The sequence below is a fragment of the Salmo salar genome, chromosome 23, assembly GCF_965601325.2.
Source record: "Salmo salar chromosome 23, fSalSal1, whole genome shotgun sequence".
In the NCBI taxonomy this organism is placed as follows: domain Eukaryota; kingdom Metazoa; phylum Chordata; class Actinopteri; order Salmoniformes; family Salmonidae; genus Salmo; species Salmo salar.
In genome coordinates this window covers 1273333-1300000 of record NC_138313.1, presented here as the reverse complement: position 1 = coordinate 1300000, position 26668 = coordinate 1273333, and the positions used below count along the sequence as shown (strand labels likewise).

General features: G+C 41.1%; 1 protein-coding gene across 3 annotated transcripts in view; it reads right to left on the bottom strand.

Moving 5' to 3' along the window:
• Positions 1-25945, bottom strand: part of LOC106583882 (26S proteasome non-ATPase regulatory subunit 11A) — a 27174-nt gene extending 1229 nt beyond the window's left edge. Inside the window, exons 1-12 of one of the 3 annotated variants that reach the window (XM_014168504.3) lie at positions 25830-25945; positions 10231-10332; positions 4304-4566; positions 3962-4019; positions 3516-3710; positions 2934-3078; positions 2621-2744; positions 2240-2365; positions 1294-1329; positions 1042-1093; positions 577-719; positions 1-336 (exon numbers count right to left, since the gene is read on the bottom strand). The exon at positions 1-336 is cut by the window's left edge and continues 1229 nt beyond it. In XM_014168504.3, the coding sequence (XP_014023979.2) occupies positions 577-719; positions 1042-1093; positions 1294-1329; positions 2240-2365; positions 2621-2744; positions 2934-3078; positions 3516-3710; positions 3962-4019; positions 4304-4566; positions 10231-10332; positions 25830-25920 (1335 nt within the window). In that variant the 5' untranslated portion in view covers positions 25921-25945 and the 3' untranslated portion in view covers positions 1-336. Of the gene's footprint in view, positions 337-576; positions 720-1041; positions 1094-1293; positions 1330-2239; positions 2366-2620; positions 2745-2933; positions 3079-3515; positions 3711-3961; positions 4020-4303; positions 4567-8145; positions 8230-10230; positions 10333-25829 lie in introns of those variants that run through there. The other 2 variants (XM_014168505.3, XM_082967865.1) reach the window with 2 other exon arrangements.
• Positions 25946-26668: the final 723 nt, after the last annotated feature.

Genomic DNA, 26668 nt, shown 5'->3' with positions numbered 1-26668 from the left:
GTTTCTTTATTGTTCATTTTTTACAAGATTCCCTGATGGTCGGCAAGGAGGGGAGGAGGGGGATGCCGATGAACATAGAAACCTGTGATGGAGATGCCAGTTGTTGTAATGTCCGTTGGGGGAAAAACAGTTTACTTTTTTTTTTTTATCCAGTCTGAATTAAAGAGGGGTGGGCAGCCTAGCCCTGTCAGTTTGTGGGTTGGTCGGTTGGTTTATTTGCTTGCTGGGTTGTTTGAGTCCGAACACCCCCCCCCCCCCCCCCCCACCCTCTCCCCTTCCCGGAGTGCTTCACAAACTTGCCAGACAAGCTCTGTGCTGGGGTACAGGTGGCCTCCTCTTTGGAAAGAGACAAAAGGGAAAATATATTAACTAGCAGGCTGGGGCAGCAGATTTAGGGACACAGATCAAGCCTAGTCATGGACTAAATAGCATACTCAATTGAATGTGGTTAATCTGTGTTTGAGAAACCGTCCCATAATTTCCAAAGCAGGGCTGTCATACATAAATGACACATATTCAACATACATTTATTCTATATGACTCCAATTCTGCTAGCGGCTCAGGGGACTGACTGACCTATGTGAGCTTCTTGGCTTTGTTGTAGAGTGAGTCCACCACTTTGCTCATGTTCTGAATGGTCTCCAGGGCCGCCTCATACGTTGTGTCTACTGCAGGCTCATCGAAGATGATCAGCACACCCTCGCCTTGGTCCAAAATACCTAGAGAGAAGGAGGGATGTGGAGGGATGGTGTCAAGTAGGTACAGAGTCAAGGCAAAAGAAACTGACCTAAAAAATGTGATCGTCTTCCTTTAACTTGAAGTTAATTATTACATTTTCCCAACAACTATGGGATTAATATGACGGGAGGAGGACATCTGGATTTAAACTCCCCTATGTATTGATTTGGAAAGTAAAGCTAAAAGTTTTAATTTGGCTCTATGCTCCAGGATTTTAGATTGGTCGGCAAGTTTTAGCGTCACTGTCCAAATAAATACATAATGAAAAATTTGAACACACACTTCTCTATCATAGACACCTACCGTGAAATTTTGTGTCAAGAATCATCTGTGACAACTTCCTCTCGACATCTCCCTGTGTAGAGGTGAAGAAACCAAATCAACACAGCTAAACACACGCTCACCATGAATGGAGTAAAAAGAACACCAATCATAAAAAAAAAAAAATTAAACACATTTTTAAGCAAGGAAATGGGCAAGGAAAAATAACAAAAATAAGTGAAAGCTGTGCTGACACCATTTAATGTCCTAATAGTGGAATAAGCTATGACTTACTTTAGAGAGTTTTATGAGGGTGGAAATGTGTCCTATCTGTGGGGAGACAGAACAACGGTCTGGAACACAAGCTCAACAAAGCAAAACAAATACTAGACAAAATTCTACAAATATTACTTTTACAAAACACAGCAATTTGAATTTATATTTACAAATCTTTAAAGAACTTTACAAGACAAAATATCCAAGCTGAACAAAGCTAAACAAATATTAGCCTTTTACAAATAGCCTTGCTACAAATTCCCTGCCAGTAACTTATCAGCATCTCACAACCCTTTCAAGCTGCCCACTCCACTTCCCATAACCCTAGGGGTACAATAAACTGGCCTCTCAAACATGTGTGACCTGGGTTGCTAAGGGGTACATTGTTACTGGGCAGGACACCTGACAGCTCTTTTGACTGTGCAGGCCAGTGTCTGTTCACTCCTCTGAGGGGACTTGTGGGATGGAGTGCGTGCTGAACTGAGTTGTTGTTGTTATTGTTGTAACGTGTGTGTGTGTTTACTATTTACTGTTGGTAGTAGATAATGATAATTGTTTGCTTATATAGTCTTGATCTATACAGTCCTTTATATTTATACAGTCCTTACCAGTCCTCTTGCTGTGCTAATAGTGTACAACCTATTCATTACTGCTCATCTCCTGTATTACAGAACCACATCCTTCCCACATCTATTCCCTGTCTGCTGTGAGTGTGTACAGCAATAAAGTTCCCTTGTGTGTAACTAAGGTTGCCTCATTCCCCTCTTACCGGGGGAGGTGCTAGCGGGTCACAGATCAGCCCAAACCCGAGTCACTCTCTTTCAAGCCTACTACTTTTAAAAACAAAGCAATTCGGATTTTACAGACTTAACAAATTCTTAAAGAATTTTACAAGAACAAAAGCCTAGTCCTGGACTGGAAAGCATGCGCCCACCCTCGACAAAATGCTCAGCTGTAAGCTCACCTGTACCCTGGAGAAAGGCTCGATGACACGGATGAGGTTCTGTTCAAGCAGGTTGTCATAGAGCGTGGTCAAGTGTGTGCTTATGATGGAGTCGTCTCTCAACTCACCTCTGTACTCTGTCAGGGCCTGGAGAGAGGGGGGGATAGAGGAGAGAAATGGGGAAAATAGAAGGATATAGATAGGAGGGGAGAAAGTAAAGTAAAGAGAAAGTAAAGATTTAGCAAAAGAGGGGGATAGAAAGAGAGGAAGAGTAAAACAGGTGTTAAGGAACCTACAATATGGGATAAACAATGCAAGGGATAAAAACAGCAAATGAAAAAATGCATTTGTGCGTCAATGTTATTCAGTGCTATTCAGTTCACTCAACATGCTCTTTTTTACCTTTTCAAAATCATCCAGCGACCGGTTCTTGCTGGCCTGCGCCATGCATTTCAGAGAGTCCGTCTGTCTCCCGGCGTGCCGCAGGGCTAGCTTTCCACCAACGAGACCCTGGACCTCCTCAGGACTACAACAAGACAACAGGTTACTCATCCAAGACATCAACTTTCCTCTTAAGCTCTTATCCACACATAACTAACTAACAGTTGCACTGCATATTTACTCAAATTCCAAAGTTATATCATGCATCAGTATAGTGATTACACATTGATCATCATTACACACAACATATAGAGTTGAGTGTTCAGCTGCTTACAGGTTGAGCATGATTTTGCAGAGCAGCATGTATTTGAGAGCAGTGATCGCTCTGGGGTGGTCGATGGAGTCGTAGCCTTCGAAGGCCTCGTAGAAGTAAGAGTAGGCAGTCTTCCAGTCCTTCTCCTCTGCTGCATGGATGATCCCTGTAGGGGTGGAGGGGTGAGGAGGCTATCAACCTACTCAAATCTGTACCTCAAGTCCTGTTGCGATGCTGATTGTCATGCTTGTTCTCTAATCAGGGATTGATTTAGACCCAGGACACCAGCTGAGCGCAATGAGGTAAACATGGAAATCAGAGGTACAACTGGACTCAATATCTCAACACTGCATGGCCACCTCTGTACAACCAGAAAAAGTCAACCTACAGCTGTGTCTAGTTAGGATCCAGGCCTTTATGCTTGGTGGATGTGGAAGAGCTGGCTGATGCCCTACCACTTTAAAAGGATTTAAAAATAAATTATAAAATGTTTAAAAAAAGAAATAATTTATTTTAAAAACTGTAGAGGACACTCCTACACAGTGGACATAAGAATTAACTATTGGTGGGTGTTGTAAGGGAGGCGAATGGAGAGTAGCGGACCTGACTGCATGTCCAGGGCGGCCTGTAGCTTGGGCGGGCAGTAAATGCCGTTGGCGGTGGTGCGTGCAGAGGTGAGGGCAGCTCGGGCCTTGGGCAGGTTGCTGAGGCCGTGGTACGTCTTACTCTCCAGCAGCTGTACCTCCACCAGCAGGGCCTTGTCATCCATCTTCTTCAGCTCCTGGAGTAGCTGGGTGCCTGTGGGAGAGAGGGATAGAAGGAGGGAGGGATGGAGAGAGAGGGAGAGACATGAATGAGTACACCAAGCCAGAGTTGGCAGATATGAAGGGCATTTTTTAAAGTACTTTAATTGGGACTGGTCAACTGAAGTGTATAAAACAGAGTTAACATGTATCTGATGTGCACTTATTAGGAATACCAACTGTAAACATATTCTGCTTTTTGTTGTGATTAATATTTTTTTGTTTCTGTACAAACAAAAAATGCACCTAGATGAAGCGCCTCCTGATACCGCTTTGTGTCAAAATACAGAGAGATAAGACGAGCCTGGAGAGAGAGAGAGAGAGAGAGACAAAGTCAAGGATACCACCACCTCTGGAATCATCTAACATAATCATCACCACCAGAGGTCCATTTTAAGAAAGAAAATTCTAAAATGGTTCAATTGGAATTTCAACTCAATTCCCAAATTGACAGAATTGAAATGTGTCATCAAGATACACCAATGGCCCTTGCAGCAAGAACTGCAGCGCTACATAGAGCGAAATAGACTCAAGAACCCTAAGACGGGCTTAATCTCCATCCACTGTAAACCATTTAGTGAGGCGAACCAAACCCATCATGTCAGTGCTCCCGCTCAGCTCTCTTCCAGTGGGGTCCCCTCTTCCACTCCTCACCTCCAGGGCCTGTCTGAGGAATGTTCTCTTCTCAGCCTTGGCCCACTCAATGCACTCCAGACACAGCTCCACCTCCTGGCCTGTAGCTGCCTCCATGTCCAGAAACAGGTCCAGCAGCGAGCGCACCAGCCGCGCTGCCTTGGCCTTGCTGATGGAATTCAGAAACGGCCGCACATACTTCAGGAGACCGCCCAGCTCTGAGGGACCCAGACAACAGGTTGGAGGGGATCAGTTAAAGCAAGCCAAGGTGAGGAACAGAAACACTAATATTGATCACAATGACTAGGTATTTGGGATGCAAGGTGATTTGTAGATCAGTAATTCTGGGCAGTCTGCATGCAATGTAATCAAATCTCAAACTTGCGCACAGTCAAGGAGAAACTTGTCACCGTCACTCTCACCAACATTATAGAAAAAGTTAATTTCCACAGCATTTGTCAGCAATTTAGTACGCTTCGTGTTTTGTTTCCTAGCCATACTGAAGATCATGACAAAACTAGTCAGTATTAGTGTTGCATGGTATCAACTTTCGAGAGGACAATTACATTAAATTCTCAAGAGCAATTCCTGAGGGGGACACCAAAAGTAGTGCTGTAACACATAGCCTACATTGTAATATGTTAAACGCATATTGAGGAACCATAATTTCTACTACTGGATAATTGATAGGTAGTTAACTGAAGGGTTGTCCCAAATTGTTCAAATGCTTAAATCATTATAATACTACTACAAATAATAGTTATAGCAGTGTTCCTTATCAGTCCAGTATGTTTGCAGGTGTTTGTATTTACAACCAGCAATACCAAGAAAGGCCAGTAGGTGGCAATGGTACTGTACACTTTATGGGTGCAGTTTTCGTAAATACAATCTGATCTAAAATAATCTCCATTGAGAACCAAAGTTGGTCTCAGTATTGAATTTACTTTTTCACTTTACTTTTTCTGCTACATTTATATAGTCATTAAATATGTGCCACTGACCTGAATCTACTACAATAGCTTTACAAGAACAAAAAGCTCAAAATAAGTACAGTTCTAAAAACGAAAGAACTACTTCAATGAATAACCCAAATAAATCGACCAAAATATCCTTCAAAAATATTTATTGTTCAGTCAGTGTCTCAACTCTTCAAACAAAAGCTATGGACAAGTATGTCACAAAGTAGCAATTTTAAATAAAATAACAAAATAAATAGTAAGTGTACTGTCATGTACTAAAAACTACTAAACAAAAGAACAGATTTACTACACACCAGGGGTTCTCAAACAGGGGTCTGTAGACCCCTAGGGGTCCCTGGTGTAACTGCAAGGGGTCCGTGAAATAAAATAAGTATAATGAACATACTTTACATATAATATAGAGGGGGTGGGGGTCCCTGAGGACTGCCTGCCTTGCCTCAAAATATACAGGGGTTCCAGTACCCAAAAAAGGTTGAGAACCACTGCTATACACACTACTGAACCGAACATATATTTGTGGGTTTCAATGGATCCAACAAATTGCTGGCAGATACTTTCCCTCGAGACTGTCCAGCCCTTACATTACAGACAACTATGCCATTCAGTCCCTCTTGGCCCAAGCTAGCCCGTATCCAAGCCTTCATCCTGCGGAGTGCACTGAAACTCCTCTCAGCCTCACATGAAGACACTGGCACCACAAACAAAATTCTGATCAGCACCTCAACTTGGTGAAACAACCCCCCGCACCTCCACTGGAAGCCTCCTTGAGGACCTCTGCTGCCTCTCCACTGCTGCTACAGGTGTATTTGTTGCAAAAGAGGCGCAACTGCCCTGAAAGAGAATTTATGTTCAGCTCAGGGTACTCATCCAACTCCCCCGTGAGAAGCGCTCTTTCCAACTTTTGCAGGACGTTTAGACTGTCCTGGTCAAAATGGTCAAACTGAACCTCCACACCATCCAACACTTTAAAAAAAATTCTGCCCTATAGTGATCCACTGCTTTGCCAGCAAATCGTCTTGAGTGTGTCTCAATGGATTCAATCAATGTTGTTGCTTTCTCATACAGTGCACGGTAGCTTTCGTCATTTCTCTTGCCCCTAAGAGATGACCGCACACACACACACACACACATTCAACTGCAGCCTGCATACCGGAGACAGTCTGAGTTTTCTTCTGCAGTGAAATGTTTAGGCATTCAAGCTCTCCAAAAACAGCAGAGGCAAGTGTGAGGCCCAACACAGTCTTGCCTATGCTGAAGTGCTCAAATATGCCACTGGCAGTTAAAGCTGTATTGGATACAATTTTTGCCATCTCCTCTAGGCTGCTTAGTACCCACTCATACTGCCCTAACACAGCTCTAACAGCAGTATTCCGCACAGCCCACCCTGTTGGACATCAGGGTTTTAGGGTGGTCAGATGTGCATCGTTGGACGTGGAATTTGATTCAAACATGCTCTTAAACCTAACTGATTGACCCAAGAAAGGGAATCCCGGATCAGTGGGGAGGCTGAGCAGCCAACCAGTGTAATCAGATTTACACAGTGTGCTCCACAATGCACATAGAGGGCTAATGGCTGCTGCCTCCTCACAATTGCTAGTGCACCTGTGTATTTTCCTGCCATGTTTGAGGCACCATCGTAACTCTGTCCACGTAAGCCAGACATGGGCAAATTGAGCCTCAACACATCAGTTGCTACTTTCGCAATGCCCTCGCCTGTTGTCTCCGACACCCTGTATAGCCCAATAAACTCCTATTGAGGGACAATGTCATAGTCAACATAATGCAGGCAGACACTCTCCTGTTCAGCACCAGAGACATCATGAGTACCGTCAACAATTACTGAAAATTGTACAAATCGGAAGAGACCTAATCTCAGCTGCAATGCCTCGAATGACTCGAATGACTATTGGCCATGATGTTCAGAATTTCATTCTGTGCACATTGTGGTATGCTCTGTTAACCACTTCAGTAAAATGGGATCCTCCTCTTCTGTCCTAAGTTTCAAAAGCTGGTATAAATTCCCACTGCCTCTAAAGGCTTGTCCCGGTCTTGCCACATGCGGCACCGAACTAACAATTTTCATCAAGCAGTTCATGCCTTGCGTCCTCCTGCCGTTTACCCCACGCACTGGATAACAGCTGGTGTGCTGCTACAGTTAAAGTTGCGGTGGGTTAGGCAGTTTTGATGTGCTGTGAATTTTACAGTGGATTTTCTCCAGTTCCTAAAACCTGCACTAATGAAGGCAGCATCTGCTTTTTGGCCAAAATATGGCTGGCTTGAAACCCTTGACTACAGTGCAAACACTCCTTTTATTGATGGTTTATAATGTAGCCATGGGAAATCGCGAAACCATTTCTCTTGAAACGTCAACACTCACTTGGCAAGAGTTTGCGGTTCTATAAAATTGTGGGTGTGGCTGATATGGTTGTGCGCCATCACTGAGGTAACTGGACAATACTGTGCCACTGTCCCCTATACTGGTGCTGCTGGCAAAAAGGTTGACACCTGGTCCTGCCGTGGCTGTGACACTGTCCTCTGAAGTCTCTCTCCCTGGCTCTTTCCCTTTCACCACCCTCACTGACTCACAGTCTGTCTCCTAGAAAAGAAATAAGGTGTTTGCCATACTCCTAACTACCGGTACCCAAAACTACACAATTAATCACAACAGCAATACCATTGCCTTAAACAAATCTTGGTTCAGTCACCAGTTTAAGTTGAGAGTGGGGGTATCCATGGCATCGTCCAATTATGTCCCTATTTTACAAGTCTAAAAAAGAGAACCTTTCATAATGTTGACAAACAAAGACTCAAACTTACCTGAGACTCCCTGTCTCTGCCAGTCTGTCCCTGCCTATCTGTCCCCAGCTCTGCTGTCTATGTGCCATCTGTTGCCCGCTCTGCCTAATGACATCATTAAGAAACATTGCCATTAGCATTTCACGTCTTTCTTATGAACATTTTATCAACTAGTCTTTGAGATATTAGGCTACTAGGGCTCTTACTTTGCATTTTGGTGTACTGAAAAATGCTCTGATTTCCGTCTTTTCTACCTTGCTGGCGACACACACACTGTGCAGGTTATTTACAGTAGGAGATAGATGATCGAAGTTCGCAATCTTTTGAAATTTTAAAAGTCGCTATTAAGTGTCTATAATCAGTGCTTTCATTGCATATTATTGAAATAAATAGTTGTTTACAGTAATTTATTGGGTGGGACAAATCATATTTTTCCCAGATTCCCAGATCCCCCTGGGATTGCCGCCTATGGGTATACCGGTACCACGGTACCAAAACATCATGATACCATTTAAGAATACCGTAGTACTGTTTCATTTGATATTACTGACTTTTTCATCCCTACCGATCTAAAGAATCTGCTGGCGTCTGTTATCAAATGTTTATAAAAGTCAGCTTTGTTAATAAATTCAGTTGAATTGAAGCAACAGCCACTTGTCTCTTGTATGGGCAGGTCTAATAATATCCACTTCAATTTCATGCGCATATCACGTGTGGCAGCTGTAATCAGCCAGCACCATCCTCTAGACCATCCCAAGCCCTCACTCACCTGCTTCTCTCCGCCCGCTTTTCACTCACGTCTATTCCTCCATCAGTTTTTTTAAATATAATTTTGCCGTGATAGCGAGCAGAGATGCAGACCCAGATGAGTCTTCTGTTACATTTGCACATTTATTACATTGGAGCAGCATGCAAAGCGAGCAATGTTGATACATTGTATCATTTCATCGCCTGTTAAAACCAAGAGCACAGACCAGTCTGAGTAGACTTTGCAAGTTCACCGTGATGCAGTCTCAGAGTCAGAGGGGAAATGGAGCACCGCTGCGCGACAGGCATGGAAAACGGCATCTCTCTCGCCTAATCAGTTCAAGAAATATGACCCATATTACCGGAGGTTTTTTCTTTCTAAATCGAAATTTGCGTGGATTTTATATAATTTCACAAAACATGTCGCGGGCTGTTCTAAACTAATCCCGAGTCGCTAATTACTGGTTTAATAACAAACAACGTTCAGTCATATTACCTAGATAGCAAACAACCTGGTAATGACAGTAGGTTTAGGCAAATTGGATTGGCACAGGAAGGAAAAGGGTCTGCTGCTACTCATATAGGCCTAGTGTAAGCTTAAACTATATAAAACATCTATTTTTGGTGCCCCTTAAATTCTGTTTGGTGCCTAACGTTTTAAAAGTTGGGAGTAGTGTCTGTATGTGTGTTTGAGAGTGAGGGAGACAAAGTGTGATGAAGGGAGGGATTGTGTGTCTTAACTGAAGAGTAAAGAAGGTTTTGTGCAGTGTTTTCCCCCTTACTGACACAATGACATGCAGATCATTATGCATGTATATCCCATGATGTTGGTGGCACCTTAATTGGGGAGGACGGGCTCGTGAAAATGGCTGGAGCCATTCCATTTGCACCGTTCCAGCCATTATTATGAGCCATCCTCCCTTCAGCAGCCTCCACCGATGTATATTCCTTCCTCCCATTGTTCCTGCCAAATCACAGGTAGGCCGTTGCAAATATTAGCAAAATCAGCCATTCTATGCAGTATTATATTATACACTTAACTGTGTGAAGTTAAATTCAATGTGTTGTATTGAGTAGAAGTCTGAATATCAGTGACAGGTTTTTGGAGAACATTTCGAAAACGTAAACAAGCGTCTGGGGACGGGGCGAACAGGATGCTAGGCCACAGATTTTCTTCCACCATGGTATCGCGATACTACTCGGTACAGTGATACTTGGCCTGGTATCGTATTGTTTGCAAAATATTGGTATCGTGACAAGCCTAGTCAGCATCATTCTCTAGTAGAGGTGATGTGTCTACTCTGAGTCTGCACTTATCTACCTGAAATCGGAGGGGATGAGGAAGGGTGGATATGTTACCTGCAGCCTGGCCCGTCTTAGCCAGCAGACCACCCAGCTCCAGGATGCTCTGCTCTTTGACACGCACCGCCTCCTCATCGCTCTCCTGGATGTCCCGCTTTACTGGAACAAACAATAGAAGGATACTTGTTGACATGGGCAGCACAACCTTTTACACGTAGACCTAGCGTAATAGATGGCAACATCTAGGCTATATGTGACAAAAAATGTGCAAACTATAATTACTGCCATAAATCAGTTACTGCCATAATCAGTGGGGATGCTCACTGCTTTCAGTTGTCAGCTAGCTGGGGGAAAATCATCCCTGGGTCCAACATTGGACATAGTTCACTAGCAGTCAATGTAACAAAGGCTGAGCCACTATCTTCTGCTGTCAATAAATCTGATTTAGCTGGCTCTACTTACCAACAAAAATGTGTAGCTAGTTAGCTAACATTACTGACATTACACCGAGGTAAAGACAGTTTCAGGTTGGAAATTCAACGGGTAGTCACGCTTTCAAACAACAAAAGCTTTCAAACCACTTCAGCCACAGACTCCAAATAAGTGTCATGATGTTGGAAAAATTGCGCACAACATTGCACAGATCTTATTTTCACGATTTGGATATTAATTCGCTTTCCAACGCTAATAAACATGTGGAAATGTGAACAGGATTTTGTATTCCAAGTTGATTTAATTAGTAAACAAAGTACAAACTTTTTTTACATTCAAATTTCAATAGCTCCTTGGTCATGTGACCTACTGACCTCAACCAAGGTTCAGAATGTCCACCGACTACACTTCTATATTGCACACCCTTTAGTTTGTCCATTTTCATCATGATTTTACATACATTTTTCAAAATGTTAAATTTCAATAGCTCCTTGGTCATGTGACCTACTGACTTCAAACAAGGTTCAGAATGTACACTCAGTGGGCCTACCCATTGCACACCCTTTAGTTAGTCCTTTCCCCTGCCCTACCCAGCCCACAGCAGAAGGACAAACTAAATAAAGGGTATGCAATGTGTAGGCCCACTGAGTGTACATTCTGAACCTTGTTTGAGGTCAGGTGCTATTGAAGCTATTGAAATTCTAAAGCTTACAAAATTCATGTAAAATCAAGTGATACATTCTGAACCTTGTTTGAGTCCAGTAGGTCACATGACCAATGAGCTATTGAAATTAGAAACATCGAAAATTATTGTAAAATCATGTGAGATGAAAATGGACAAACAAAAGGTTGTGCTACATATCAGGCTACACAGTGGATATTCTGAAAGTCATGTGAGGGTTGTAGGTCATAAGACTAAGGAGCTATTGAAAATTTAATATTTTACAATTCTCGTAAAATCTCATGAGATGCAAATGGACAAACAAGGGTGTGCAACGTGTGGGCACACTGAGTGTACATTATGAACCTTGTTTGAGGTGTGCAGATCACATCACCAAGGCGCTATTGAAAAATGGTAAATAATTTAAAATAGTGTGAGATGTAAACCAACAAAAAAAGTGTGCTATGTGCGTCTATGCCATCGGGTTAGCTATAACCAGTTTTGAAAGTTTTAGGAGTAATGGTTAAAGAGCTATTGAAATTTGAAAAATGTGATTTGTCACCATGTTGACGGTCCCTAACTGCTGTTGTGGGCGTAAGAGTTAGAAAAAGGCATTAGTCAGATAGCCATCACATTTAGCTAGATTTGTAAATAAAATAAAAACATTTAGCTGGCTAGATGATTCGAATCTTAACGTATACGTTCTGCTACAGTAGAAGGTTGGAAATGCCTTTTGTTTAGATTAACACAGCTGAGCTGGTGCAAGATATGGCTTGGAAAACGTACCTCAATCAAGGGATATATATGGAATTGTACTCCGAATTGTCCCATTATCCCACCTACTACATGAGAAGATTGAACGACTGCTAGTTAAGTAAACTGAAGTTTTTGTCCTCATGCTAGCTAACAGTAGCCACAAAAAAGTGCATTTTAGCCTATTCTTTGATTGAAATACCGGTCGATGTAGCGTGAAAGCTTCTGATACAGCTCAAACAGCTTTGATAAGCCCAATTATTTTTGCAACAATTCTAAAGGCAAATTGTGTTAAAAAAAAATAAAAAAAATGGCCATGATTACAAATAGCACATTCTCTCTCTCAACTGATAATTGAAGTACGCTTCCCTGTCACCATTCAAGTGCATGGCAACTAGGCAGGCTTCAGTGCGTGACACACCACTTTGCAATAAGCTGGAGGCAGTACGCATTTCAAAATCATGCTTAATTGTTTGAAACCAGAACGTTTCATTACATGAGGCATGTCTTACCTTGCCTAGCCAAAATCCAACCAAATGTGCAGGCAATAATTTTATGAAGACTTCCATAAGCCATTGAAACTAGAGGTCGGCCGATTAATCGGAATGGCCGATTTCAAGTTTTCATAACAATCGGTAAATCGGTATTTTTGCCATATATATATATACATTTTTTTTTTTTACACCTTTATTTAACTAGGCAAGTCAGATTAAAAACACATTCTTATTTTCAATGACGGCCTAGGAACGGGGGTTAACTGCCTTGTTCAGGGGGGATTCGTTTTTGCAACCTTCTGGTTACTAGTCCAACGCACTAACCACATGCCTTACATTGCACTCCACGAGGAGCCTGCATGGCAGGCTGACTACCTGTTACATGAGGGCAGCAAGAAGCCAAGGTAAGTTGCAAGCTAGCATTAAACTTATCTTATAAAAAACGTCACATCACAATCTTAACATAATCACTAGTTAACTACACATGGTTGATGATATTACTAGTTTATATAACGTGTCCTGCGTTGCATATAATCGATGCGGTGCCTGTTCATTTCTCATCGAATCACAGCATACTTCGACAAACGGGTGATGATTTAACAAGCGCATTTGCGAAAAAAGCACTGTCGTTGCACCAATGTACCTAACCATAAACATCAACACCTTTCTTTAAAATCAATACACAGGTACATATTTTTAAACCTGCATATTTAGTTAATATTGCCTGCTAACATGAAATTGTGTCACTGCTCTTGCGCTCATTGCCTGGCTCGTTGCGAACTAATTTGCCAGAATGTTACGTAATTATGATATACCATTGAAGGTTGTGCAATGTAACAGGAATATTTAGACTTAGGGATGCCACCCGTTAGATAAAATACGGACCGGTTCCGTATTTCACTGAAAGAAAAAAACGTTTGTTTTCGAGATGATAGTTTCCGGATTCGACCATATTAATGACCTAAGGCTCGTATTTCTGTTTGGTTTATTATATTATAATTAAGTCTATGATTTGATAGAGCAGTCTGACTGAGCGGTGGTAGGCACCAGCAGGCTCGTAAGCATTCATTCAAACAGCACTTTAGTGCGTTTTGCCAGCAGCTCTTCGTAATGCATTGCGCCGTTTATGACTTCAAGCCTGCCAACTCCCAAGATTAGGCTGGTGTAACCAATGTGAAATGGCTAGCTAGTTAGCGGGTGCACGCTAATAGCGTTTCAAACGTCACTCGCTCTGAGACTTGGAGTAGTTGTTCCCCTTGCTCTACATGGGTTACGCTGCTTCGAGGGTGGCTGTTGTCGATGTGTTCCTGGTTCGAGCCCAGGTAGGAGCGAGGAGAGGGACGGAAGCTATACTGTTACACTGGCAATACTAAAGTACCTATAAGAACATCCAATAGTCAAAGGTATATGAAATACAAATCGTATAGAGAGAAATAGTCCTAGAATTCCTATAATAACTACAACCTAAAACTTCTTACCTGGGAATATTGAAGACTCATGTTAAAAGGAACCACCAGCTTTCATATGTTCCCATGTTCTGAGCAAGGCACTTAAACATTAGCTTTCTTACATGGCACATATTGCACTTTTACTTTCTTCTCCAACACTTTGTTTTTGCATTATTTAAACCAAATTGAACACGTTTCATTATTTATTTGAGGCTAAATTGATTTTATTTGTATTATATTAAGTTAAAATAAGTGTTCATTCAGTATTGTTGCAATTGTCATTATTACAAAGAAATAAAAATAATAAAAGCATTTTTTTTTTTTTTTTTTAAACGGCCGATTAAATCGGTAGCGGCTTTTTTGGTCCTCCAATAATCGGTATCGGCGTTACAATCATAATCGGTCGACCTCTAATTGAAACCAGTAGCCTTTTTCTCTCATGTTCAATTGGTTTTCAAATCAACTTACTTTCATTGTCCAGTAGCAAAGGCCAGTGGTATAAAATACTTTAAAGTACTACTTAAGTAGTTTTTGGGGTATCTTAACTATTTATATTTGACTACTTTTACTTCACTACACTTCTAAAGAAAATGTACATTTTCACTGACACCCAAAAGTACTAGTTACATGTTGAGTGCTTAGCAGGACATGAAAATGGTCCAAATTACACTTATCAAGAGAACACATGGTCATCCCTATTACCTCGGATCTGGCACTCACTAAAAACAAATGCATCATTTGTAAATTATGTCTGAGTGTTGGAGTGTACCCCTGGCTATCTGTACATTTTAAAAACAAGAAAATGGTGCCATTTGCTTTGCTTAATTTAAAGGAATTTAAAATGATTCATACTTTTACTTTTGGTACTTAAGTATATTTAGAACCAAATACTTTGACTTTTACTCAAGTAGTATTTACTGGTTGACTTTCACTTGAGTAACTTCTATTAAGGGTTTGGCTGGGGTAGGCCGTCATTGTAAATAAGAACTTGTTCTTAACTAACTTGCCTAGTTAAATAAAAACATCTATACTTTTACTCAAGTATGACAATTGCATACTTTTTCCACCACTGGCAAAGACACACTCCTAGTCATATTGGTCACCAATGCTAGTTGTTGCATAGGCCTATTTAGATCTCCCCTTTTTCTAAATTTCTAATGAATATCTGCATCTCTGTCAAATGAAACCGCACACAATGGTAATTTTCCGCTAATTGCATTATGGAACATACTGTTTAATGGAGCGTGTAGTGGCTTAGAGTAGGCCTAGACTATAGAATATATCTGAGCCTACATTTCTTCACACAGGAAAACGTTGGCCCTTTATAAAACACATTTCATGCAATTCTACAACACTTAACTGGAAAAATGTGTAATATGACATTCTAACTTGGAGGAAATTACTGTCCAAAAACTACTGTTCAAAAACAAACACAAGTGGCACTGACAAGGATATGGCCAAAGTTCTCCGCTGGTGCGTTCAATTAAGTTGAGAATTTTGATAACTAAGACAGATTGGAGACGCCGTGACTTTATCCATATTTTGCTACGTTACAGGCTTATTCTCAAATGGATTCAATTGTTTATTCCCCCCTCAAATCGACACACAATACTCCATAATGACAAAGCAAAAACAGGTTTTGATAAATGTTTGAAAAAAACTAAAACAACTGAAATATCACAATTACATAAGTATTCAGAACCCTTTACTCAGTTGAAGCACCTTTGGCTGCGATTACAGCTTCGAGTCTTCTTTGGCATGACACCACAAGCTTGGCACACCTGTATTTGGGGAGTTTTTCCCATGGGCTCCTGAGTGGTGCAGCAGTCTAAGGCACTGCAACTCAGTGCTTGAGGCGTCACTACAGACCCTGGTTCGATTCCAGGCTGTATCACAACCGGACATGATTGGGAGTCCCATAGGGCGGTGCACAATTGGCCCAGGTTAGTGTTTGGCTGGGGTAGGCCGTCATTGCAAATAAGAATTTGTTCTTAACAGACTTGCATAGTTAAAGGTTACAATTGAAGTTGGAAGTTTACATTCACCTTAGCCAAATACATTTAACCTCCGTTTTTCACAATTCTTTAAATTTAATCAAAGTAAAAAGACCCTGTCTTAAGTCAGTTAGGATCACCACTTTATTTTAAGAATGTGAAATCAGAATAATAGTAGAGAGAATGATTTATTTCAGCCTTTATTTCTTTCATCACATTCCCAGTGGGTCAGAAGTTTACATGCACTCAATTAGTATTTGGTAGCATTGCCTTTAACCTCTCTGGGACGCTTGCGTCCCACCCGCGGGACACACTATTCAACAGCCAGTGAAAGAGCAGGGCAGCAAATTCAAAACAACAAAAATCTCAATTCAAATTTCTCAAACATACAACGATTATATCCCATTCTAAAGATACACTTCTCGTTAATCCAACCACATTGTCCGATTTCAAAAAGGCTTTACGGCGAAAGCACAACATTAGATTATGTTAGGACAGCGCCGAGACAAGAAAAACCACACAGCCATTTTCCAAGCAAGGAGAGGCATCACAAAAACCAGAAATACAGCTAAAATTAATCACTAACCTTTGATGATCTTCATCAGATGGCACTCATAGGACTTCATGTTACACAATACATGCATGTTTTGCTCGATAAAGTTCATATTTATATCCAAAAACCCCATTTTACATTTGGCGTGTAATGTTCAGAAATGTTTTGCCTCCCAAAACTTCCGGTGAATGAGCACATCAATTTACAGAAATACTCATCATAAACGTTGATAAAATATTAAAAACTGTTATTGAAAGAATTATAGATACACTTCTCCTTAATGCAACCACTGTGTCAGATTTCAAAAAAACTTTACAGCGAAAGCACACTTTGCAATAATCTGAGTACAGCGTTCAGACACGAAACCAAACCCACCATTTTGTGGAGTCAACAAAAGTCAGAAATAATATTATAAATATTCACTTACCTTTGATGATCTTCATCAGAATGCACTCCCAGGAATCCCAGGTCCACAATAAATGTTTGTTTTGTTCGATAAAGTGCATAATTTATGTCCAAATACCTCCTTTTTGTTTGCGCGTTCAGTCCACTACTCCAAATGCAGGAAGTGCGTGCAAAATGTCACGATGAAAAGTAAAAAAAAAAAGTTATATTTACGTTCGTAGAAATATGTCGTAAAAGTCAATAACAGCTTTGTAAATCTGCCACAATGTAAGGGTCGATGCTGGTAGAGACAAGAAGCAGGTACAGGGAGTGAACATTTAATGGCGATGAACATGGAACAGGACAGGACAGGGTCTGGATGTGAACAGATAACATTAATGCAGACACAGGGAACAAACAGGAGAGCAGACATTTATAGACGGGGCAATCAAAGGGATTGTCTTTAGGATGTTTTTAACAAAATCTTCAGTAATATTCCAACCGGACAATTCCAATGTCTCCAGAAAAGAAAAGGAACACAGCTAACGCTGACGTGAGCGCGAGCCTCTGAGCTCATGTCATTTTCTCACTCATCAACTTCCAGGCCCTCTTGTTCGCTCCATATTCACAGTAGAAGCATGAAACAACGTTCTAATGACTTGACATCTAGTGGAAGCCTTAGGAAGTGCAAAATGAACCCTAAGTCACTGTATAGGCAATCACTTGAAAAACTACAAAACTCAGATTTTTACACTTCCTGGTTGGATTTTTGTCAGGTTTTTGCCTGCCATATGAGTTCTGTTATACTCAGACATAATTCAAACAGCTTTAGAAACTTCAGAGTGTTTTCTATCCAAATCTACTAATAATATCCTACCTTCTGAGCCTGAGTAGCAGGCAGTTTAATTTGGGCACGCCTTTCATCCGGACGTCAGAATACTGCCCCCTACCCTAGAGAAGTTAAATTGTTTAACCTGTTGGGGCTAGGGGGCAGTATTTGCACGGCCGGATAAAAAAAACGTACCCGATTTAATCTGGTTACTACTCCTGCCCAGTAACTAGAATATGCATATAATTATTGGCTTTGGATAGAAAACACCCTAAAGTTTCTAAAACTGTTTGAATGGTGTCTGTGAGTATAACAGAACTCATTTGGCAGGCCAAAACCTGAGAAGATACCTTACAGGAAGTGGCCTGTCTGACAATTTCTTGCCCTCCTTGATCATCTCTAACAAATACAGGGGATCTCTGGCATGACGTGACACTTCCTACGGCTCCCATGGGCTCTCAGAAGGCGGGAAAAAGCTGAACGATGTAATTCCATCCCCAGGCTGAAACACATTAGCGCGTTTGGCAAGTGCTCTATCAGAGGGCCATTAGACTGAGGCTCATGCATGAGGGGATAGCATGCTTTTACTTTCACTCTCTTTGTAATAAAAAACGATTTCCAGGTCGGAATATTATCGCTTTTTTACGAGAAAAATGGCATAAAAATTGATTTTAAACAGCGGTTGACATGCTTCGAAGTACGGTAATGGAATATTTAGAATTTTTTTGTCACGAAATGCGCCATGCTCGTCACCCTTATTTACCCTTTCGGATAGTGTCTTGAACGCACGAACAAAACGCCGCTATTTGGATATAACAATGGATTATTTGGGACCAAACCAACATTTGTTATTGAAGTAGAAGTCCTGGGAGTGCATTCTGACGAAGAACAGCAAAGGTAACAACATTTTTCTTATAGTAAATCTGACTTTGGTGAGTGCTAAACTTGCTGGGTGTCTAAATAGCTAGCCCTGTGATGCCGGGCTATGTACTGAGAATATTGAAAAATGTGCTTTCACCGAAAAGCTATTTTAAAATCGGACATATCGAGTGCATAGAGGAGTTCTGTATCTATAATTCTTAAAATAATTGTTATGTTTTTTGTGAACGTTTATCGTGAGTAATTTAGTAAATTCACCGGCAGTGTTCGGTGGGAATGCTAGTCACATGCTAGTCACATGCTAATGTAAAAAGCTGGTTTTTGATATAAATATGAACTTGATTGAACAAAACATGCATGTATTGTATAACATAATGTCCTAGGGTTGTCATCTGATGAAGATCATCAAAGGTTAGTGCTGCATTTAGCTGTGGTTTGGGTTTGTGACATTATATGCTAGCTTGAAAAATGGGTGTCTGATTATTTCTGGCTGGGTACTCTGCTGACATAATCTAATGTTTTGTTTTCGTTGTAAAGCCTTTTTGAAATCGGACAGTGTGGTTAGATTAACGAGAGTCTTGTCTTTAAAATGGTGTAAAATAGTCATATGTTTGAAAAATTGAAGTTTTTGCGTTTGAGGTATTTGAATATCGCGCCACGGGATTACACTGGCTGTTGAGTAGGTGGGACGCAAGCGTCCCACCTAGCCCATAGATGTTAACTTGGGTCAAACGTTTCGGGTAGCCTCCACAAGCTTCCCACAATAAGTTGGGTGAATTTTGGCCCATTCCTCTGACAGAGCTGGTGTAACTGAGTCAGGTTTGAAGGCCTTCTTGCTCGCACACGCTTTTTCAGTTCTGCCCACACATTTTCTATAAGATTGAGGTCAGGGCTTTGTGATGGCCACTCCAATACCTTGACTTTGTTGTCCTTAAGCCATTTTGCCACAACTTTGGAAGCATGCTTGGGGTCATTGTCCATTTGGAAGACCCATTTGCGACCAAGCTTTAACTTCCTGACTGATGTCTTGAGATGTTGCTTCAATATATCCACAAAATGTTCCTCCCTCATGATGCCATCCATTTTGTGAAGTGCACCAGTCCCTCCTGCAGCAAAGCACCCCCACAACATGATGCTGCCACCCCCCGTGCTTTACAGTTGGGATGGTGTTCTTCGGCTTGCAAGCCTCTGCCTTTCTCCTCCAAACATAACGATGGTCATTATGGCCAAACAGTTCTATTTTTGTTTCATCAGAACAGAGGACATTTCTTCAAAAAGTATGATCTTTGTCCCCATGTGCAGTTGCAAACCGTAGTCTTGCTTTTTTATGGCGGTTTTGGAGCAGTGGCTTCTTCCTTGTTGAGCAGCCTTTCAGGTTATGTCAATATAGGACTCGTTTTACTGTGGATATAGATACTTCTGTACCCGTTTCCTCCAGCATCTTCACAAGGTCCTTTGCTGTTGTTCTGGGATTGATATGCACTTTTTGCACCAAAGCACGTTAATCTCTAGTAGACAGAACGTGTGTCCTTCCTGAGCGGTATGACGGCTGCGTGGTTCCATGGTGTTTATACTTGCATGCCATTGTTTGTACAGATGAACGTGGTACCTTCAGGCATTTGGAAATTGCTCCCAAGGATAAACCAGACTTGTGGAGGTCTACAATTTTTTTTTTCTGAGGACTTGGCTGATTTCTTTTGATTTTCCCATGACGTCAAGCAAAGAGGCATTGACTTTCAAGGTAGGCCTTGAAATACATCCACAGGTACACCTCCAATTGACTCAAATTATGACAATTAGCCTATCAGAAGCTTCTAAAGCCATGACATTTTCTGGAATTTTCCACGCTGTTTAAAGGCACCGTCAATTTACTGCATGTAAACTTCTGACCCACTGGAATTGTGATAGTGAATTATAAGTGAAATAATCCGTCTATAAACAATTGTAAAAATTACTTGTGTCATGCACAAAGTAGATGTCCTAACCGACTTGCCAAAACTAGTTTGTTAACAAGAAATTTGTGGAGTAGTTGAAAAAAACGAGTTTTAATGACTCCAACCTAAGTGTATGTAAACTTCAGACTTCAACTGTAAATAAAAAAATGATTTGCAGATCCTCTCAAGTTCTGTCAGGTTGGATGGGGAGCATCACTGCACAGCTATTTTTAGGTCTCTACAGAGATGTTCAATCAGGTTCAAAGTCCAGGCTCGGGCTGGGCCACTCAAGGACATTGAGACTTGTCCAGAAGCCACTCCAGCGTTGTCTTGGCTTTGTGGTTAGAGTCATTGTGCTGTTGGAATGTGAACCTTCGCCCCAGTCTGAGGTCCTGAGCACTCAGGAGCAGGTTTTCATCAAGGATCTCTCTGTAGTTTGCTCCGTTCATCTTTCCCTCGATCCTGACTAGTCTCTCAGTCCCGGTCGCTGAAAATCATCCCCACAGCATTATGCTGCCACCACCATGGTTCACTGTAGGGATGGAGCCAGATTTCCTCCAGATTTGACACTTGGCATTCAGGCCAAAAAGTTCAATACTAGTTTCAGCAGAGCAGAGAATCTTGTTTTTCATGGTCTGAAAGTCCTTTAGGTACCTTTTGGCAAACTCCAACGGGCTGTCATGTGCCTTTTACTGAGGAGTGGTGTCCATCTGGCCACTGATTGGAGTGCTGCAGAGAAGGTTGTCCTTCTTGGAGCTTCTCCCATCTCCACAGAAGATCTCTGGAGCTCTGTCAGAGTGACCATCGGGTTCTTGGTCACCATCCTGAACAAGGCACTTCTCCCCCGAATGTGCAGTTTGGCCAGCTCTAGGAAGACACTGTCGTTCCAAACTTCCATTTAACCTGTTATGGACAGACTTCCGCTAGCAGAACCCCGTTCTGCCAGCGGGACCCCTAGCCAACAGCCAATGGAATAGCAGGGCTTGAAATACAAAACAACAAAAATATCATAATTACATTTTCTCAAACAATCAACTATTTTACACCATTTTAAAGATAAACTTCTCGTTAATCCAACCACATTGTCCGATTTCAAAAAGGCTTTACGGCGAAAGCATAACATTAGATTATGTTAGGACATCAACTTGTCAAGAAAACCACAGGCATTTTCCAAGCAAGGAGAGGCATCACAAAAACCAGAAATACAGCTAAAATTAATCACTAACCTTTGACGATCTTCATCAGATGACACTCCCAGGACTCAATGTTACACAATACATGTATATTTTGTTCGATAAAGTTCATATTTATATCCCAAAACCCCATTTTACATTGGCACGTGATGTTCAGAAAATGTATTTCCTCCAAAACTCCCGGTGAATGAGCACATCAATTTACAAAAATACTCATCATAAACATTGATAAACTTTACAACAGTTATGGAAAGAATTATAGATACACTTCTCCTTAATGCAACCGCTGTGTCAGACTTCAAAATAGCTTTACGGCGAAAGCACATTGTTCAATATTCTGAGTACAGAGCTCAGCCATCAAAGCAAGCTATACAGTTACCCGCCAAGTTCTGGAGTCAACTAAACTCAGAAATAGTATTATAAATCTTCACTTACCTTTGCTGATCTATGTCGGAATGCACTCCCAGGACTCCCAAAAGAAATGTTTGTTTTGGTCCAAATACCTCCTTTTGTTCACACGTTCAGATCACTATCCAAAGGCAAAATGCGCAAGCGCAAAACCAGAGACGAAAAGTCAAAATGTTCCATTACCGTTTGTAGAAACATGTCAAAAGATGTTTACAATCAACCCTTAGGGTCTTTTTAACATGAATATTCGATAACATTCCAACTGGACAATAGCGTATTCATTACAGAGGAAAAAGAAGGAACGGCGCACCTGTCTGCTCACGTAGTAAACAACTCCTTGGTCTCAGGCAGTCCACTGATTGACTGGGCTCTTATTATCTACCCAGTAACAGTAGAAGCATGAAAGAAGGTTCTAAAGACTGACATCTAGTGAAAGCCTTAGGAAGTGCAATATGACCCCACAGACATTGTAGTTTGGATAGGGATTCAATTGAAAAACTACAACCCTCAGATTTCCCACTTCCTGGTTGGATTTTTCTCAGGTTTTTGCCTGCCATATGAGTTCTGTTATACTCACAGACATCATTCAAACAGTTTTAGAAACTTCAGAGTGTTTTCTATCCAAATCTACTAATATTATGCAAATATTTGACTCTGGGCCCGAGTAGCAGGCAGTTTACTCTGGGCATACTTTTCATCCGAACGTGAAAATACTGCCCCCTATCCCTAACAGGTTTTAAGAATGATGGAGGCCACTGTGTTCTTGGGGACATTCAATGCTGCAGAAATGTTTTGGTACACTTCCCCAGATCTTTGCCTTGATACAATCCTGTCTCAGAGCTCCGCGGACAATTCCTTCGACCTCATGGCTTGGATTTTGCTCTGACATGCAATGTCAACTGTGGGACCTTATATAGACAGCCTTTCCAAATCATGTCCAATCAATTTAATTTACTACTCCAATCAAGTTGTAGAAACATCAAGGATGATCAATGGAAACAGGATGCACCTGAGCTCAATTTCAAGCCTCATAGCAAAGGGTCTGAATACTTATGTAAATAAAGGTATGTTTTTGTATTTGCTAAAAATGTGCAAAAATGTCCAAAAACCTGTTACTGCTTTGTAATTATGGGGTATTGTGTGTAGCTATTTAATTTATTGTGTGTACATTCATTTAATAAATGTTATAATATGGCTTTAAGGTAACAAAATATGGAAAAGGGGAAGGTGTCTGAATACTTTCTGAATGCACTGTACATGGCTGTCTCTGGGAAATGTTGTCATCCAAATTTTAAATATAATTATACTGAATATAACGTGACATTTTCTAAGGCTTCCAATGGCACTCTAAAGCCGCCAGAAAGTGGAATGCGGTGTCTGCTGTCTCTGGGCAAAGAACAGCAGCAGAATTTGTAAGTGGTCAGCCTGGGGACAGTGACACTGGAGATGCGCGGTCACGAGACTACTCAATTTTTTTCTTTCAGCCTTTGAATGAATACAACGTTGCCCGGTTGGAATATTATCGCTATTTTACGAGAAAAATAGCATAAAAATTTATTTTAAACAGCGTTTGACATGCTTCTAAGTACGGTAATGGAATATTTTGAATTTTTTTGTCGCGAAATGCACTCACGCGTTACCCTTCGATAGTGACCTGAACGCACAAACAAAATGGAGGTATTTGAATATAACTATGGATTATTTGGAACCAAAACAACATTTGTTGTTGAAGTAGAAGTCCTGGGAGTGCATTCTGACGAAGAACAGCAAAGGTAATCCAATTTTTCTTATAGTAATTCTGAGTTTAGGTTGTCCCAAACTTGGTGGGTGTCAAAATAGCTAGCCGTGATGGCCTAGCTATGTACTCAGAATATTGCAAAATGTGCTTTCGCCGAAAAGCTATTTTAAAATCTGACACCGCGATTGCATAAAGGAGTTCTGTATCTATAATTCTTAAAATAATTGTTATGTATTTTGTGAACGTTTATCATGAGTAATTTAGTAAATTCACCGGAAGTTTTCGGTGGGTATGCTAGTTCTGAACATCACATGCTAATGTAAAAAGCTGTTTTTTGATATAAATATGAACTTGATTGAACAAAACATGCATGTATTGTATAACATAATGTCCAAGGAGTGTCATCTGATGAAGATCAAAGGTTAGTGCTGCATTTAGCTGTGGTTTGGGTTTATGTGACATATATGCTTGCTTGGAAAATGGCTGTGTGATTATTTGGGTCTATGTACTCTCCTAACATAATCTAATGTTTTGTTTTCGCTGTAAAGCCTTTTTGAAATCGGACAATGTGGTTAGATTAACGAGAGTCTTATCTTTAAAATGGTGTAAAATAGTTGATTGTTTGAGAAAACTGAATTGTGGTAATTTAGTTGGTTTTGTATTTCGCGCCGTGCGATGCCATTGGCTGTTGGCAAGGGGTTCCGCTAGCGGAACGTCTGTCCTCAACAGGTTAAGTTTTTACTAAGCACTGTCAGCACTTTCGATTCAACACTTTTATAAGCCATAAAATGTGCATTCTCCCTACTTCCATTTGCACTACAACCAGCACTGCAGCTGCAATGAATGAGTATGAAAGTGTATCGATAGGCTTGCATTGTTATTATTAGGGGCTTAAGTCTTTTTTAATATCAAGTAATATCAACGAATACTTTCTCTGGTCATAGGAGTAACAACATGAATTTGTGCGGTGCGACTCGAGTTTAGCCATCAGCAGGAAGACAGTGACCCTTTTTGGTCAGTGTCAGTGGAGAGCGGAGGGATGTTGAGGCGGACCCTCACTCTGTTTCCCTCTCCCGCCGCTGAGACTGACCATCAGAAACAGGCACCATCAGCCCAGTAAAATAGAAAAAGGTCATCATTTAAATGTATGCTCACTCAGCTGTGCTTCAGGAGTAATATAACTGATCCATTGCCAGTGTGATCATATAGCCTACCTCGATTATTTTTTTTAAATGTATTTTTTTTTTTAACTGTTCTGAGAAGAACAGTGTATTGGCAGGGCAATTCAAGTAAAGCCAATATGCGGTGATAATGTATAGGTCCTATAGCCTACTGCACATAGTTAAAAGCAAAAACCATGGTAGAAATAACGATTCCTAATTGGGTAGGTACATATTCAACGTATTACTACAGTACTGTTTTAATAGGTTAATTTTGCATAGGCTCACTCACGTTTTTTTAAGAAGTAATGTTAAAAACATCTGAGCGGTAAACCTCGGCTTGAATTTTGACTCAGAAAAGGTTGGTGACCACTAGTCCACTGGGTCTGTGTAGCAGGCGTCCATATTCTCACACCCCAAATCCCGGTCTGGTCTGTCGTTCCCGAAAGTCCCGCAATGTTGCGTCGATGGGTATACGGTTGGAATCACTTCTGTCTGTGTCGGAATCTTCTATCATTTAGCTAGCTATTAATTCTATGCGCAAGCAAAATAGTAGTTAGCTAACGTTACCTAGCTAATTGTACAGCATGCTAGCTCCCGGTGTCACTGCTGCTGACTCACTGTGACCAATGGGGGAAGCCCGGAACGGTCATTGAGCTAAAGTACGGTAGCTAGTTAAGCAAGCTACTAAGTTGCTAGCTAACTTCTCTAACCCATGAACAGGGCCTCTTTTAGCGATAATCTACACGTCCAATACACTCGGATACTACAGGTTATGTTGTAGCTATATACTTACCTATCGAATGTAAAATATTGATAGATGCGTTCCGGTCTGAGCTGAGAAGAGACTGGGCTCTTTGAAACTCAGCCACTGCCGGGGCTGCCATCTTGCCTCCTCTCAAGACGGCTTGTTTCCGGTCTGTCAATCAACGTTGCTCTTCTTTTTCCTTGAAGTTAAATGGCGGTTGCCGACACCTATTGGACTGGAGTATGAAGCCTATGTTTCACAGACAGAGAAGGAACCTTGCCTAGTGTCCACTAATGTTGTCTCCTAGGGTAGCAGACTGGTTTCACGAGGCTAGTTATCTCCCTAAAATAAAATACAAATGTAACCTCCTAACCTCTCAACACAGGTTCTCCTTGATCTGGACTATGGACAACTCCATGTATGTGTAAAGGATAGGAACCACCCCTGTTTCCCAGTGGACCCTTAGTGAGGTTTCTTTTATTGAGAATTTTGGTTGAGAGGTTAGGAGGTTTAAATGTTATATTTGTTAGTTGTTAGATATTACTGCACTGTCGGAACTAGAAGCACAAGCATTTCGCTACACTCACAATAACATCTGCTAATCATGTGTACGTGACCAATAAAATTAGATTTGATATGAATGCCAAAATAACATGCAAAATAAGTGGGGCTCAAACTAAACGCCCCACCTGCCCTGAATGACGGGTCACCATTTGATATTGGGGTTAAGAAACATGTTTACTTAGACATTATAAATAAAAAAATGTATAAAAAATGGAACGTTGACACTGTCATGTTGATCTGAGCCTGGCTGTAGGAAAACCACAACAGCGTCCGACTTTCGGCTGTCGCAGATGCACCTCTCCCGACTTCACTCATTGCTTTTC